The sequence below is a fragment of the Sinocyclocheilus rhinocerous genome, unplaced genomic scaffold (genome assembly GCF_001515625.1).
Source record: "Sinocyclocheilus rhinocerous isolate Xijiao unplaced genomic scaffold, SAMN03320098_v1.1 scaffold603, whole genome shotgun sequence".
In the NCBI taxonomy this organism is placed as follows: domain Eukaryota; kingdom Metazoa; phylum Chordata; class Actinopteri; order Cypriniformes; family Cyprinidae; genus Sinocyclocheilus; species Sinocyclocheilus rhinocerous.
The window spans coordinates 728837-746080 of record NW_015656630.1 but is presented as its reverse complement, the minus strand read 5'-3'; the positions used below and the strand labels follow the sequence as shown (position 1 = coordinate 746080).

Here is a 17244-nt window from a genome sequence, read left to right as displayed (position 1 = left end):
CTCACAACACAACCAAATACAGAAACGCGCTGCAAATTCTCACAACACAACCACAGAAACACTCTGCAAATTCTCACAGCACAACCAAATACTGAAAGCGCGATATGCACAGGATATTTAAAACGTACAAAAAGTATATTGGCTACAACTACATGGCAAATAGCCTACTTCTTCTCCACTCTTCAAACACACAAAAACATTAGCCTTTAAAGACATAGTGTTTGAGTAAAGAAAACGCGGTACTATTCAAACGTCAGTTATTTATTTAACGTTACCCTTGCATTGCAAAAAAGCGCTGTCTCCTCCTGTGCGCGGCGCGTCAATCTGAATGGAGGCGGGGTGAAGTTATGAGGTTTCGCTGACAGTTTGAGGATCCAATGGCGTTATGAAGTTTTATTATTGGTTAAATATTTGTAAAAACCCTCTGATTTAAAATAGTAATAACGAAATATAATAGAGATATTAAGTTTGGATAATTTTTCATGGCACACCTGACTGGGCTAGGGTATGGTAACTGCCATACTCTGCCATACGGAAACGCCGCCCCTGGTCTCGACATTATTTTCTTGAATGCTTTTTCTATAATGATAATCTCAGTCATCTAAAGGTCACACTGATTAGATTTGTAATGAGGCCCTTTATTTTTCATGAGGAAGACAGATTTTGTCTGTTACGACACTTACGATTGTCTGACCACAAAATTCTCAATATTTTTCACCAGAATCAGATGAAGTATTATTCAGCATCTAAGCATTTCCCATCAGGAAGCGTTAGAGGTCTTGACCAAACTTTGTTTTGGATCCTCGTGTTGCTGCGGCCAGATCCGCTGTTTGCCCGCCGTCTGAGAATGTGCCACTGCTTGGATTGGACTGCATTTGTGCAGTTTACTTAAAACATGAGGCTGCTAGTCTTTCAAATCTTTGAAGGTGATTATTCATTATGTGCATGTTTTGTGCACATACAATGCTGTTCAAAAGTTTGTGGTTGGTTGTTGAATGTTTTTGAATGAAGTCTTTTAAGCTAACCACACCAAGGCTGCATTTATCTGATCAAAAATACAGTAAAACAGCAATATTGTGAAATATTTTTACAATGTAAAATAACTGCTTTCTATTTCAATATATTTTTAAATGTACTATATTCCTGTGATGGCAAAGCTGAATCATTACTCCAGTCTTCGGTGTCATATAATCCTTTAGAAATCCTTCTAATATGCTGATTTGCTGTGCAAGAAACATTAAAGATTATCAATGCTGAAAATGGTTGTGCGGCTAAATATTTTTGTTGAAACAGTGATACATTTGTTTGTTTGTTTTTGTCAGGATTCTCTGTTTATTTTAGAATTTATTTGAAATAGAAATCTTTTGAAACATTATAAAAGCCTTTACTATCACTTTTGCTCAGTTTAATGCACCCTGAATAAAACTATCTTACACACCCCAAACTTTTGCACAGAAGCTTACTGTGATGAAACCACAATAACAGTATTGTTACTGTCTTTGTAGTGCATCAAGACTCCATCCACCTCAACACGAATCCTTTCCTTTATACTGTCTAAAAGATGTTCTGTGGTTGTGCTCTATGTTTACCTTGAAGTACAGTTGTGTCACTCATAAGTCTCTCAAGGACATCACTGTCTAGTTTGTCAAAGGCCTCGTTGGTTGGAGCAAAAAGTGTGTAGTGTCCGGGCTCTGCCAGTTGACCCTGGAGACCCGATGTCAAAGCAACGGTCTATAAAAGACATCACAAACAAAATGTTTTCCAAGATCACTCTCTGAAATCATATGCCCCTGCTGAGGAATGTTTTTTTTTTTTTCAAAAGTTCAGAAAGCTTCCAAAGAGTTTTCATCATATTTGTTTACAAAACCACGGGTATGATAACACGTACGTTCAGTGAAGCCAGATCATCGTTGGATTCGATCACATCCTTGATGGTTTGGCTTACAACGCTGATGACCCGATCAATGACATGCACAACCCCATTAGTCGCCACCTGGTTGCCATGAATGATCCTGGCACAGTTCACAGTGACAACCTGCAAAATTGTTGAAAAAAAGTTTAGTGACTTTAAAACTGTAGTTGAGGATAGCTCATCCAAAAATTAATATAGAAAATGTTTTGGAAAATATCGGAGTTTTTAATGTTGTTTTGGACTCTATTGACCTGTTTGCATAAATAAAACAAATAAAAATAGTTAAAACGTTCTTCAAACTATCTTTTGTGCTCCACAGATGAAAGAAAGTCTTACAGGTTTGGAAAGACATGAGGGTGAGTAAATAATGGCAGAATCGTATAGGTGAAGAGCAGGCAAAAGCACGCACATCTATCTCAACTGGGTGCTCGACTAAGAAACAAGTGGAAAAATGATCCACTTGAAGAGCCTGCGTGCTCGAAACGTCACATATGCTATGCGACAGTTTTTAAAAAAAATAAATTTTTTGATACTTTTGGAGCTTTGGTGTTGCCGACTTTACATTTAAGAATCTTATAGGTGCAAACAGTGTTCTAATTGTTAACTAAAACTAAAAATATGTATAAAAATGTTAATATAAAAATAGTTTTTGTTGATTTAATAAATCTGAAGTAAAAAAAAAGTTAAAGCTGAACTAATATGATTACTACAACAAAAACTGAAATCAAAATAAACTTGCTTAACTAACTATAAATAAAAATCTATTTAAAAAAATGACAAGCACATGAACTAAAATTAAATTAAAACGGAAAATATATCTTAAAACAAGCTAAATCAAAACATTTATAAATACTACACTATATAAATAATAACATGGTTTCATACACACGATGAATTTGAAGAAAAGAGAAACATACTCCATTTGAGTAGTGATTGATATAGAGGCCTTGTTTGTTATACATGGACTCTAGGGTCATATCATTCTTCAGGTCCTTGGTGAGAAGACGCTTGTTGACCATGTGATAATGGAGTGCATTGTAAAGCTCAGTGTTTCCACTGCTGACCAAGGCATCTTTCAAAGTCTGGAAATAGAGAAACAACGCTAAATTGTCAGCGCTTTGAAAAAAAGACAGCATGACGGCATATTCCTCAATTTATTTATTTTTAATAAGTTCCAGTCAATGCTTCACTTCTTAATAACACGCACATTTGATCACCGATTTAAACATAGCATGCAAAAACTGCGGCAGGGAATTTGACTCACAGGATCTAACTCTTCCCAGGCATCGTCACTGGGTGCAAACATTGTGTAAGATCCAGCTCCCTCGAGTTCTTCCCTCAGTTTGGATTGATCGGAGTATCGTTGGGTGATCTTGGCATTCACCAGATCCAGGGTGCCAAACACAGTGTCAATAGGAGCCGCTGGGTGGTGGAGCGAAATTGAAAGGAAATAAACAAAAGGGTCTCATGCACAGGATATAGTACTGTAAAGAGTATCCTTTCACATGATGTGAACCTCGAATCCTCGTTCAAGACTAGCTGTGGCTCATTAACCTCATGTATAAGTACAGCCAGCTGGGTCTGGATTTTGTTTAGAGAACAAAAGCTAATGTTCTCCTCCACTGAACTCATAGCAAATGAATAACCTGACATTTAATCTAAGCATGACCTTAAACTGAAGTCAAATGTGTGATAATTGTTGGTGCTTTGGAGCAGTAAAAATAACCATATGTATTAACCTTTGTCATGTGCGCTACAGGCATGATTACACCTCAAACATTGTGCTGCTTGGAAAACAATACTGCTTGGAAAAAAATCCATAGTTACCATGCAGAATGCTGCAATAACCATATAGCAGTATTCTAACAACCACTCAGACTAGAAACCTCTTAAGAAAATATATTTCTATTGGTGAAATGAATGAATACTGACCCGCAGGGCACCCTCGCTTCCCTTCTAACTTCATATAACCCGGACAGCACTCATATAAGATCATCCTGCATAGAAAGAGTCAAAATATTAAACTGATGTACATCATATTCAAATGATGTAGCTATAGAATGTAAAATATTCCTACCAAATTTGTTCCATTCATATAAAATGGAAGGAATTGACATTCGTTTCATATTAAGTCCTGAAAACTCATGTGATAAATTATTTAAGCATGTCTTGTTCATTTTGAAATGTATTCAGATGTGTCTTTTTCATATAAAACATGTTTGCTCAACCATCTGGACTTTTATCTGGATTTGTTATTGATTTAGTTTTTTTTCTCTTAACATTTTTGCCGTTTTTAAAAACTGAATTGCCTCACAATGTTCTGGAATCAATGTCTACCAATAAGTGTAAAATGTGTATTATATTAAGAAAACACAATTTAATGAATTAGAAAAGATTCCAAAAGACCTTCTCTGTACACTTTCAATGACCCGAAAAATATTCTAATATATTACAATAAGATCATTTCTCCTTGGAATGTTGACAGTAAATCTAAATCTCAGGTTCCACAGTTATCACCTCATCGGCAAATCCTCGAAAATTTGACATAATAAGAGGGCAACAACCCAAATCTGAGCCAACCCTGACAGAGAAAGCATACTGTCTGAAACGTGTGAGGTCACTTGCCTCTGGGCTGTTTTGACAGTATGATTGATGTTTATTTTAGGCAGTAATTTCAACTGGTATCTCTATAGTGTATCTGGCATGCAGTGGGGAAAATTTTGAATTGTTCTAGCAGTTTATTGAACACATCATGAGCGTACAGGTTGATATGTGCTCTTAGAAGGAGATTTTATTGCTCAAAAGGTGGCTCAGGTGGTCTCAGTTACATTTCATGCAAGTATCATCTTTGTTTTAGATGTTTCTCATTAAATCCCTAAGGGAATGTAAAATCTGATACAAATGAGAAAGTAGCAGGCATATATTATCAAAAATAATTTTTCAAGTGCAAATTCTTTTTCAAAGACAAGTTTAAACTGAAATGTCTTAACTTTAGGCAAATCTGAGCCCAGGAGAGATCTCTTGTGAACCTTCAGAGGAGAAAGATTTGGATGCTTTTCCTCATGAAAATAAAAAAGATCAATTAGATTAAAAATAGAAGCCAGATACTTTCAAAATGTCTCAATTTGCGCTTCATTTAATCTCAATGATGTCTAGAGATGTTGAAATGAATTGTCATGTAAAAAATAAAGTACAGTAATACTTCCAAAAATTTAGTATGACCTTTCCACGCTAAATATCTTAATTTGTGTAAACACTTTAAAAAATTTTATTTACATTTAAATCTAGTTTCAAATCATTTTAGATATTTATTAAGAGTAAACACAGTAATTTGAATGTTGGCTAGTAGCCTAAAAGCTGTTCTAATGCACTAAAAAAGAGCAAAGAAGCTTTCTAACAGCTGTCTGCAGATGGCGTGAATAAAATTCTCCCATGACTAATGTTGTTCCTCACTGGTTTTAGCGAGAAATCTGTGGCTTATCATGCCATGTAGGCCTGCTGTTTGTCAGACAGCGATATGGTTGGAAGCACGCACCTGACACCACACAGATTTAATTGCTCTGTTTCTCTTTTTTATCATGATGATAGCGTCTGGAGGCACAGGCATTGCAGCTGTGGAGGAGTTCATCCCCTGACACTGAACAATGTTCCCAGTGTCGGTGAAGGAAGGAAAAAGGAAGCCAGCGGGACCCCTGAGAAAGGCCTGACTCAAATTTCCCCAGTGTGACCAGAGGAGAGACAGCAAGCTGGGCAGCTCCGGACCTATTGCTGCCCAGAGTTTAGTCAGGGGGAACTGGGGGGAGACGCCAGGCAGGGGTGTTTAGTGCTTTTATTATTGACCTCCCAGTAGACACATTCTAAATTTCTTTCATATGTTTCCTACAGTGACCATAGCGGCTGCAGCCATGTATGCTGGAAGAAATCCAGGAGAAAACAACACTGCAGGTGATAAAAAGGATGACAATTGAGCTGTATCATAAATCTCACAGGAGATTGATTAAAGTTGGCAGGAGACTCATTGTAATTCTTTTTAATTCTCTATAAGTCTCTCATGAGAAGGCTAAACTGAGGGCAACGGTTGTGAAATAATTTAAAGCTGAGAATATCTTCCAAAATCAATGTATGTCTGAAGACTACAGGTATGAAGAAGAATCGGGCCTTTAGGTTCCTGGACATGCTGCTGCACGATCACACACACACACACAGACGTTTGTTTTTGTGAATTGTGGGGACATTACATAGGCGTAATCGTTTTTATACAGTACAAACTGTATGTGCTATTGCCCTACACCAAACCTACACCTAACCCTACCCCTTCGCACGCACACACACACACACACGCACAATCAAACACACTGAGACAACGCCCATACAATTGTACAATTGTACAGTGGCTGCAAAAAGGACAGTTAATTGTACAATAGTACAATTGTACAATTAAACCACATCTAAAATATATGAATGTATTATATTAGATAAAATATAAAACATATACTTTGTATATATGCTTTATATAAAAGGTATTATAAATTAATATCTATTTTTGTCCTCATAAAACATGGAAACCGAACATATGGAGATACCTATGATCAAAAAAGAGAATGACAGAAAAAAACTGCACAACCCAACACAGACATTTCCTGAGGTCAAAGGTTTTTCTTTTTTCTTTCACACTCAACAGATCTCTGCCAGTGGAAAGGCTGAGTTGAGCCTGAAAAGTTTTGCCTGCCAATTACTGGTCACCAGTCCCTGCAGAGGCCTCCATCACAGTCTCACAGAGCCCAGAAACACGCTTACATCATCCTCTCAGTGAACATGCAGTAAATTAGTGTGGCATTTGTGAAGAAAACAGAGAGAGAAGCCAGTGGAGCGACAATAAACATGTCATAGTCAGCGCACATGAGCTGCGGTTTATCTGCCATAAACAAGTACAGTAAGATGCACTCGGCTGACAACTGTTGTTTCATCCTGCTGCGAGCTGGGAGAAGAGCTCCAAAGTGTAATATGTTTTTGTATCATAAATCATATTGCTCTAGGGAGTATTTATGCTCTGGACCAGCTTGTTTTGGCAAAAATCTAACTGTCTTGAATCATTACTAATACAAAACAAAGAACAAAACCGATCTGTATGAAGACTACAAAACAGCTTCAAATGCTTCTGCTTCATTCACTTTCCCTGAACACACCCTACAGCACTGAACAAGCCTAACCAATGTAATCCATCACCAATATGACCCACCGTCACCTTCAGAACTACAGGTGCTGTGTCCCGGTGACCCCTGACCTCTAATAAGTCCGTGGGCAGAAACCTCGCGAAAAGCAGAGAGGGTCAGAGTGAAAAGCGATGGACAACTTACGCCTTTTTACCACAGATGGATTTGTTATACCAGTTCCTGCATGTGCTGAAGTACTTTTTCTTGGTCCCCATGACCTGCTGTAAAGCGCACACATTGGGCCTGGAAAAGAGAGTGGAGGGAGCATATGCATTACAAAAAACCCTCTGGGGATGGTTGATAACTTCATACATGACAGACTTACAGGCCACAGTGTGTTCAATTAGGCAGGTGATTATATAGAAGTCCTGACAAATTGCTTTAAATAGCTGACTGAACAAAGTGAAAATTGCTTTTTAGTCCATTTATGTTTTAGAAATGTATGGTTAATAAATAAAAAAGATTCAAATATTCAGCATTGTTAAATTATGTTGATGACACAGATTTCTAACATTGTAAAATAGATATGTATATATATATACACATATATTCAGCTTCAAAAACCTGCACATGATGTTTTTTTATTCAATAAAATACTTTTATGTATATAGATATTACTTAAATGAACATAGATTTATACTGTGTATAAGATAAATATAATACTTAATATGAAATACAGTGGGAGTGTGAGACTTCTATGTGAAAATGTCAGTTTTGTAATTTCTTTTTTTATTTAATACAATTTAATATAATTTTGCAATTTCATACAATTTTCCATTAAAAATATTACATATCTACATAATCTGAGTGAAAGGTATTTTAAATAGCATTCCCCCCAAAAATCCCAGACTTTTAATATGTAATTTTACATTTGCCATTAACAGTATTAACAAAACGGACCACCTTTTCCCAGCCGGCAAAGGTGAACCCTTAAAACAATCAACGCTTACCCTTCATTCTTAGCCCTGATGCGACTGTGTGTGACTATCTTGTCATACGCTGAAGACTCCACCTGGTCCAGGGAGGACAGCGCCAGGATGGTAAAGGTGGCCGTAAACAGGAGTATCATACTGGAGTATACCCTGCAGATCAAACCCACTGAAAAAACAGAAGGAATGGGAGCGAGCAACAGGGAACCGGCCTTTATAGCAGCCCTCCCCTTCTCTTTCTGTCTCAAACACACACAATGACACACTGACGGAGATTAATACAGAGAGAGAATCAACCTGCTTCCTATGGATCCGCCCCCTCCGTGAGAACCCTGCACGCCTAACAAGGACCTTCTACATTTACAGAGACAGAAAGAAGAGAATCGGAGGCCCTTGCAATGGTATGACATCTGGAAATGTTTAGGTGTATTACATATAAAATATCCACATTGTATGCCGAATGTTTTAGATGCATTTATGCACATATTCTGCAAACATTACACTTTTTTAAATCATTGCAGCTCAGTATAAATCTTTATAAGTGACAGAACAAAGCTTTATCATTAAATTACACCATCATTTTCTCAGGTGCTCTGTTGGTTTGTCCTCAGAAACAGGATGTTCACTATCTGTAGAAAGCTACTGGGGGAATGGATAGGATAACTAACTGAAGATGAAAGGATAACTAACTGTTCAATCTCCTGCCAGTTTCTTTATCATCGGGCTGCTGTCCATATCTGGATTCTGACGGCTTTAAGCTGGAGCTTGTGGTTCAGGCCTCAGGCAGTCCTTTGGACAAGTCAAAGCCAGATGGGACTGTTTTAAAAGCTCCCAAGAATCTCATCTGAATTTATCTCATGCTGTCTGGCACGGAAATGTAAGTGGGGGAAAAAGTGAACAGATGATGGGAATAATAGTGGGAAGGGATTTGAATTAGTGTCAGAAAACACAGGTTTAAGAACTATGATCATTAATTTATGTCTGTTTTAACCCTGTGTGTGCATCTACCTCTAGTGGTGGAGTCCTAGCAGTACACAAATGACAACAAATGAATTCCCTTTTGCTGCAGAGCAGCGTCCTGTAATAGTAAGGAGAGTTTTGTTGTTGTTGTTGTTTTAATAATGAAAAACATCATAAAGATAGTCCCTTAAGTCTCTTCACATCCTGACAGAAATCAGTAATTCAAGTGGTCTAAATATATAAATATAAATATATTTCTTCTGTGGAAGGCTTAGGATCGAATGCAATGATAGGATGTCCTACCTGCCTGTCAACATGTGTATTTGCATACCTCCGCGCAGCCAATAGCGAGAGTTTGGGGCGTGGCTACTGCAGCAGGCTGATCTGGAGGGTGTTTACAAGGTGTGGATTAATTTTTCTTTCAAGAATTGCAAGCAAAATTTGAAGACTCGCCAAAATACACAGAGACAGACAATGGGGTACAACAAGGTAGACCTGCGCGGGATGGATTTTTCAGTCCCGCTCCCGCAAGATTTTGTCCCGCGCCCGCCCCCTCCCGCAGAAAAATATCTTATCTGGGTCCGCTCCCGCCCGCGACATTCATGTTTTGTCCCGCGCCCGCCCGCAAAAGCCCGCATAAAAGTAATCTATATAGAATTTTTTTCAGTACATCAGAAATTTACATTAAATGGTTCTGTAACATCTCCTAAGATCCACAACATCCCAGCATAAATGCTCCCGGTAAAATATTTGTTATTTAGGCTAAGCATCAACATTCACAAACCACTGTTATTTTTAACAGAAAAGCAAGCATGGGCTGCTGCGTGCATGGTTTGGCATGGCAGAATGCGAGCAGCGCTTCCTTTATTATCATTAAAAGCTGACATCTCAGTTCATCGCGATCTCATAAAGCTCTGTTATAACACAATTAACATATGCACAATTATAATGTCTTTCATAATGTCTGCACTTTGTGTGTTAAAATTAGACGATTCGTGAGCACGCAATTTCAGCATTACGGTGAGTGGATTCTAACTTAAAGGGGTCATATGATGTTGCTAAAAAGAACATTATTTTGTGTTCTACTCTTCCCACATCTTGACATAGACATGTGGGGGCGTGTTAGAACAAGCCATTTTAGGTAGGCGTGGTTGACTCTTAACTTGTATAAAGAATATCTCTTTGGATTTGAGACTTTAGTCTTTGCAACTTTACAGATCTTCTTTATGCACCAAGAGCTTCATAATTCATCTTCTTTATGCACCAAGTAACACTTCAAAGAGAAAGGAAAAATTGAAATCGCATCATATGACCCCTTTAAATCAACAGCTGAGTCTGTGATTGGCTACAGTGCGCAACCCTGCTTTAAACACGTGTTATAAATAGAAACGCTGCCTAGCCTGTCTGTGTTAATCATTTTAATGTTATTAGTTGTTCTTTTTGCTTTTGTGCAACACATAACAATTTATATGGTTTAGACATTTTATGCTTAGATAATTTATATTTTTTAGGAGTCCCGCGAATCATTATATTCTCCCGCATCCCGCACACACACGAGTCTCTTCCCGCCAGCACCCGCACTCGCCCATCAAGAGTTGTCCCGCGCCGCACCCTGTTGCGTTGGGTGCAGGTCTCTACAACAAGGGCAAACAGTGTTTTACAAGATGGAGGAATTTGATGGAATGTTCGGTTTCAAACGATACGACGAGCTTGCGACGTTTGTTCTCCACAGGTAAGCCAAGCATTAAGTCAAAAGTATTCCTTTGGACCTTTTGTTGAAAGTAGCATACTTCTACCTGCTGAGACTTGCCTTACATGCAAGAGCTTTGTTTGGGGCGTTTTTGCAAAGCTTTTTTGTATTTTTGTAGTTCCGCTAGGTGACACTAGTAGCGCAAAAACGGCCTCTTCTAGCTTGAATTTGGCAATGTATTGTATCAGAATTGTAATATGAATTAAAAGAACCGCTGTCATGAGCTAAATTTATGCAGTATTACACGAACAAGAAGTTTGATGTTGTAACTTACAAAGTTATAAATGTATATCGCTTGTTTCTATTGGCCAGTTAGCTCCAAACGACGCCAAAGCGGGATTCAATGCAGCAGGAATGATGATCTCTGTGTGTCAGTTCAGTGTATGATTCAGTGACTCACTCATACGGACTTAATTGTCGCCACTTTCAATATAAACTGTAGAAAAATAATCACTGCAAAAACTAAAGAGCGAAAAATAACTTAGCTGTGAGTATTATTTTCATGCGCTATAGGTCAGATAGAAGGGATCTGGGATCAATTTAAAAGTTATAGAAAGACAGTAAGACTCACAAAGTGAACAATGTTATGACTTTTCCAGAACTTTTTATTATTCTTTAATGTAATATACGTTTTGCTTTTCTTGAGATACATTTGATTTCACTAGGTTGCTTAAATTTTGCTCCAGTCCAGTTTGTGTGTACAGACTGCCTATAATGAGTATTTTTACTCTGTGTATTATTTACACAATTATTTTAATTCTAAGGCACTTACTGCCTGTCCAGAAATGAAACCTCATATCCGATTTGGAACATGCAATGTGCATCACACAAATACATGCAAAGTGCATATAAGTCTCTACTCACAAATGATTTCAGTTTGTTAACATGCTGCTAACACAGTGATACTGTAGCAATTATAGAAACACACACAAAAAAGTGTCTTTTAACTATTTACACTTTTCAGTTTACATACACACACACACACACACACACACATATATATATATATATTATATTATATTTCTGTGATGCAAAGCTGGATTTTCATCAGCCATTACTGTAGTCTTCAGTGTCACATGATCCTTCAGAAATCATTCTAATATGATGATTTATTATCAGTGTTGGTAACAGTTGAGCTGCTTTTTTTTAAAACAAATTTATTATTTGTATTTATTTATTTATTTTGGAACCTGTGATACTTTTTGCTGGATTCTTTGATGAATAAAAAGTTCAAAAGAACAGCATTTATTCAAAATAGAAATATTTTCTAACGATATATGTCTTTATTATCAATTTTTTTTAAATTTAATGTGTGTGTTCTTGTGGAAAAAAGCATTGATTTCTTTCAAAAAACGAAAGAAAAAAATTACTGATGCCAAACGGTAGTGTATATTATTACAAAATATTTCTATTTTAAGTAAATGCTGTTCTTTGTAACTTTTTATTCATCCAAGAATCCTGAAAAAAGTATCACAGGTTCCAAAAAATATCAAGCAGCACAACTGTCTCCATCATTGACACACACACACACACACACATATATATATATATATTATATTATATTTCTGTGATGCAAAGCTGGATTTTCATCAGCCATTACTGTAGTCTTCAGTGTCACATGATCCTTCAGAAATCATTCTAATATGATGATTTATTATCAGTGTTGGTAACAGTTGAGCTGCTTTTTTTTAAAACAAATTTATTATTTGTATTTATTTATTTATTTTGGAACCTGTGATACTTTTTGCTGGATTCTTTGATGAATAAAAAGTTCAAAAGAACAGCATTTATTCAAAATAGAAATATTTTCTAACGATATATGTCTTTATTATCAATTTTTTTTAAATCAATTTAATGTGTTCTTGTGGAAAAAAGCATTGATTTCTTTCAAAAAACGAAAGAAAAAAATTACTGATGCCAAACGGTAGTGTATATTATTACAAAATATTTCTATTTTAAGTAAATGCTGTTCTTTGTAACTTTTTATTCATCCAAGAATCCTGAAAAAAGTATCACAGGTTCCAAAAAATATCAAGCAGCACAACTGTCTCCATCATTGATAATAAATCAGCAATGATTTCTGAAGGATCATGTGACACTGAAGACTGGGTTAATGGCTGATGAAAATTAAGCTTTGCATCACTGGAATAAATTACATTTTAATATATATTTACATAGAAAACTGTTATTTTCAATTGTAAAAATTCACAATATTAAATTTTTTTCTGTATTTTTGATTAAATAAATGCAGCAAAAGAAACGTCTTAAAAAAACATTACAATTTTTACTGATCCCAAACTTTTTAATGGCAGTATATGTAAATCTAATCTACAATTTTCTCTTTGTATGTTATTCTTTTTTCGTCCTTTTTTTTTTTTTTTTTTAAACTAAACTATAGTACAGATTTATTGACAGAAAAATAATACCATAACGTCGATTTGAATCTCACATCTCTCTCAAAATCATGTACAGTTCATTGCTGGATCACACAGTTTCACTGATGATCCACAATAAACCCTAAACCCAGGATAGATGGGCTGAGTGAATGTGGTCTGGACTACGTAGATGAGTTTCATTTTGTCAGAGATGCTGAAGAAGCACACAATTCCAGCACTGTAATCCACATACACTGCCAATCTAGAAGTCTTTAATTTAGAAATGCTTACAGATAGTTTAGTCTTTTTGTTACTGTCCCAGAATTTGTATTTGGAAGGAGAACAGTACAAATTCATTGATTGATCATTACATCCAAATTTACTCTCGTCACCATTTCCCTTCCTGCAAATGCTCTTATAGGCCAAAGATACTCCCACACCAGCTCTTCCACTCCACTCAAACTCCCAGTAGGCTCGTCCACACACACTCTCTTTACACAGGACCTGAGGCCAACAATCAAATCTGTCTGGATGTTTGGGATATAGCTGGACTTTGCCAGTGTTTGTAGCCACTCTGTTTCCTCCAGACAGTAGGAGTGTTTCATTCATTGTGTTTGAATCCATTGAGAGCTTGTGTGAATCTAAGGGAGATACAATACAATATTAAACATAATATTTAAAGCCGCCATGAAATCAAAATTGACATTTACATTTTTTTGAATATTGCAGTATTTATATTAAAAAAATGTATCTGTGCACATCATTTTTGTAAAATTTTTTTTTTTTTTTTTTTTTTACTTTAGTTTTCTTAAATTTTTCAATATAACTTCCCCTCTCTCTTACAACATCTTTCCTCTTCTCTGATGACGTGTTTATGGCCCGAGGGTGGGACAACCTGTCATTCACATGAGACTGCAGCAATAGCAAACCACAATGATCCAATCAGTTCCTGATGGAAAAAATGAAGTCCCGCCCTACATTTTTTCTTGTTCAAGAAGCCGTTTAACTCCCATATACGTAACAATAGGAAGAAAACACTTTCACAACCTTTGTTTCATGCCTTTAAATTCACTATTAAAACAGTAGCAGTCAGTGGAAAGTCATGTCATATGTGTACATGTTTGAGGTTATGTGGAGTGACATACATTGTAGGATCTGATTCCTGTTCCTGGGTCCATCGGTAGGAAATTTGCAGCGCATTACTATGAAAAAAATTAACATATTTAATTAGAATATATATATATATATATATATGTATACTGTATGTATACTGTATATAAATATATTTTATAGAACCTGGATGCACTGTCTTCGTAAACATGTCTGATGATTTTGACAGAGAGGATGACTTGCAATTTTTTGCCCAGCCTCATTTATTTGAACCAGACTATATGAACTAAGAAAGATGTACATTCTATGTCAGAAAGCCGGCTCCTGCATCAGCAGCATCACACGTATGCGTCGTGATACTCTCGTGAACGCGCATCGAAGACTGACACAGAAGAGACGAAATAGTTGAATAAAGTCATTATTTTTGTTTTCTTTGCACACAAAGTTTTCTTAAATTTTTCAATATAACTTCCCCTCTCTCTTACAACATCTTTCCTCTTCTCTGATGACGTGTTTATGGCCCGAGGGTGGGACAACCTGTCATTCACATGAGACTGCAGCAATAGCAAACCACAATGATCCAATCAGTTCCTGATGGAAAAAATGAAGTCCCGCCCTACATTTTTTCTTGTTCAAGAAGCCGTTTAACTCCCATATACGTAACAATAGGAAGAAAACACTTTCACAACCTTTGTTTCATGCCTTTAAATTCACTATTAAAACAGTAGCAGTCAGTGGAAAGTCATGTCATATGTGTACATGTTTGAGGTTATGTGGAGTGACATACATTGTAGGATCTGATTCCTGTTCCTGGGTCCATCGGTAGGAAATTTGCAGCGCATTACTATGAAAAAAATTAACATATTTAATGTAATCCTTTGTATTTAATATACAGTAGTATTTATTTACATGCTTCATTCCTGAATTAATTCAACGTACCCAAACCAGATACAACCACTACCTCCGAATTAAGGAAATTGTCCATTTTTTTCTTTAGTCTTTTAGAGAAAGATTTTCTCCCATAATTAGAAAAGCCGGCTCCTGCATCAGCAGCATCACACGTATGCGTCGTGATACTCTCGTGAACGCGCATCGAAGACTGACACAGAAGAGACGAAATAGTTGAATAAAGTCATTATTTTTGTTTTCTTTGCACACAAAAAATATTCTCTTAGCTTCATAAAATAACAGTTAAACCACTGATGTCACATGAACTATTTTAACGATGTCCTTACTATCTTTCTGGGCCTTGAACGTGGTAGTTACGTTGCTGTCTATGCAGGGTCAGAAAGCTTTCAGATTTCTTAAAAAATGTCTTAATTTGTCTTCCGAAGATTATCGAACATATTATGGGGTTGAAACGACATGAGGGCGAGTAATTTTCATTTTTGGGTGAAAAAATGTTAACCCTTTAACTGTATTTTTTGGATTTGTGTAAATTTAAAAATGCATACTATTACACAAGGCAAAACATTTGTAATGTACTGTTTGCAAGCCATAATTATACTTTACGCATTAGTGCTTGGTCAGAGGGATTTCATTTGGTTATTAGGTTCTTCAGTGGATTATTAACTTTGTTGAAATGGGCTGGCAAGCAATTCAAAACCAAAAGCAAGTACATGGCATGCATGTGATGGCCAAGCATTTGCTTAGTTGCATTATTGTTTCTAATTCATACCTGATTCTTTCTCTCTGCTCCTGTCACATCATGGTTTTTGTGTCTACCCATCGTACACCGCATACAAATACTCATCTGGTCGGTATGACAGAAAATCTCCAAAAGCTCATTGTGTATCGGACAGATCATCTCCTCTAGTTGCTCAGTAGCATCAATCAAACAGTGTCTCTCACCTTTGAAGACATTCTCATGTTGTTGAAAGTGACTTTGACAGAGAGAGTTCAGACACGCCAGACAGGATTTGATGGCTTTATATTTTCTGCCAGTACAGACATCACACTCCACATCTCCAGGTCCAGCTTCAGTGTGAGAAACTTGAGCAGGCTGGAGTTCTGTCCTCTTCAGTTTCTCCACCATTTCAGCAACCATCACATTTTTCCCTAAACCAGGTCTTGGAGTGAAGGTCTGTCTGCACTGAGGACAGTTGTATTGTCTCTCATGAGCATTTGCATCCCAGTGGCGTCTAATACAGTCCATACAGTAACTGTGTCCACAGGGGATGGTCACTGGATCGTTCAGTAGTTCCAGACAGATCGAACAGCTGAACTGTTCCCGGCTCACATAAAGTCTAGCTTCTGCCATTTGAATACATGTAGATGAAGAAAGACAGCTCAACACCACACTAGTTTCCTGGTTCTGTGTTTAAGAGAAGGCTGCAGAACAGGCGTGTCTGTAAGACGTGATCGTATTTAACATTAACAAAGTCCCATTAAAAAGTCCACTAGGGTCACTAAGCAGATTTCTTTTACAGTAACTAGATTTTACAACATTGCTGAGAAATGCACTGGTAATAAAGATACATTCCTGAGTTTTGACAAGAAGTGACTAGCTGAACAAAGGTCTACAGAGTCATTTAGATTGTGTTCTAAAAGATACTGATCTAGTAGTCACTAGTACCAGAATAGCTATTTACAATGTGCAGCACCCACACAAACAAACAGAATGGACTCAGTGATTCCAGAGAATTGTAGCACTGAAATTTAATAAATGAGATTCATCGGATCATTGCCAAATTTGGGTCAGAAAATGTTGAGACATGAATTAATGGAAGTTTTGTGTTGTAAGAGGGCATGATGGTGGAAAAATATGAGATAGAGCAAAACATGTGCATCCCCCCACAAAATGTTGTATTTGCTCACAAAAGTCTTGCATTCCCCTGAGAACCTTTGTGTTCGCTTGCAAAAACATTGAAATATAGTTTTTCAATATTTATATTCATCACCAACTTTGTGTTCACTCACAGGACGAAATCGTTTTTGCGAGAGAACACAGTACCCATCTCCATGACCGATAGAGGCTCCATTTAAATCCAATGGC

General features: G+C 36.8%; 2 protein-coding genes across 2 annotated transcripts in view; both read right to left on the bottom strand.

The window, feature by feature from the left end:
• The window catches only part of postna (periostin, osteoblast specific factor a), a 24477-nt gene extending 16149 nt beyond the window's left edge, over nt 1–8328 (bottom strand). The window contains exons 1-7 of the mRNA XM_016528276.1: nt 8076–8328; nt 7270–7368; nt 3845–3909; nt 3177–3334; nt 2830–2994; nt 1889–2035; nt 1590–1731 (exon numbers count right to left, since the gene is read on the bottom strand). Coding sequence (XP_016383762.1) covers nt 1590–1731; nt 1889–2035; nt 2830–2994; nt 3177–3334; nt 3845–3909; nt 7270–7368; nt 8076–8194 — 895 coding nt within the window. The 5' untranslated portion in view covers nt 8195–8328. The remainder of the gene's footprint in view (nt 1–1589; nt 1732–1888; nt 2036–2829; nt 2995–3176; nt 3335–3844; nt 3910–7269; nt 7369–8075) is intronic.
• A 4898-nt stretch (nt 8329–13226) lies between these two features.
• ftr54 (finTRIM family, member 54) lies at nt 13227–16509 on the bottom strand. The gene is made up of 4 exons (XM_016528275.1): nt 15928–16509; nt 15189–15327; nt 15037–15093; nt 13227–13780 (listed from the first exon to the last, which is right to left on the bottom strand). Exons 1-4 carry the CDS (start codon nt 16507–16509, stop codon nt 13227–13229), a joined length of 1332 nt encoding a protein of 443 aa, XP_016383761.1.
• Nucleotides 16510–17244: the final 735 nt, after the last annotated feature.

Coding starts and splice junctions, on each gene's coding strand:
- ftr54 (XM_016528275.1), bottom strand. CDS start 16,509: ATGGCAGAAGCTAGACTTTATGTGAGCCGGGAACAGTTCAGCTGTTCG. Junction 15,328..15,927: donor GAGCAGAGAGAAAGAATCAG/GTATGAATTAGA, acceptor CGCGTTCACGAG/AGTATCACGACGCATACGTG. Junction 15,094..15,188: donor AGTGGTTGTATCTGGTTTGG/GTACGTTGAATT, acceptor TTTTTTTCATAG/TAATGCGCTGCAAATTTCCT.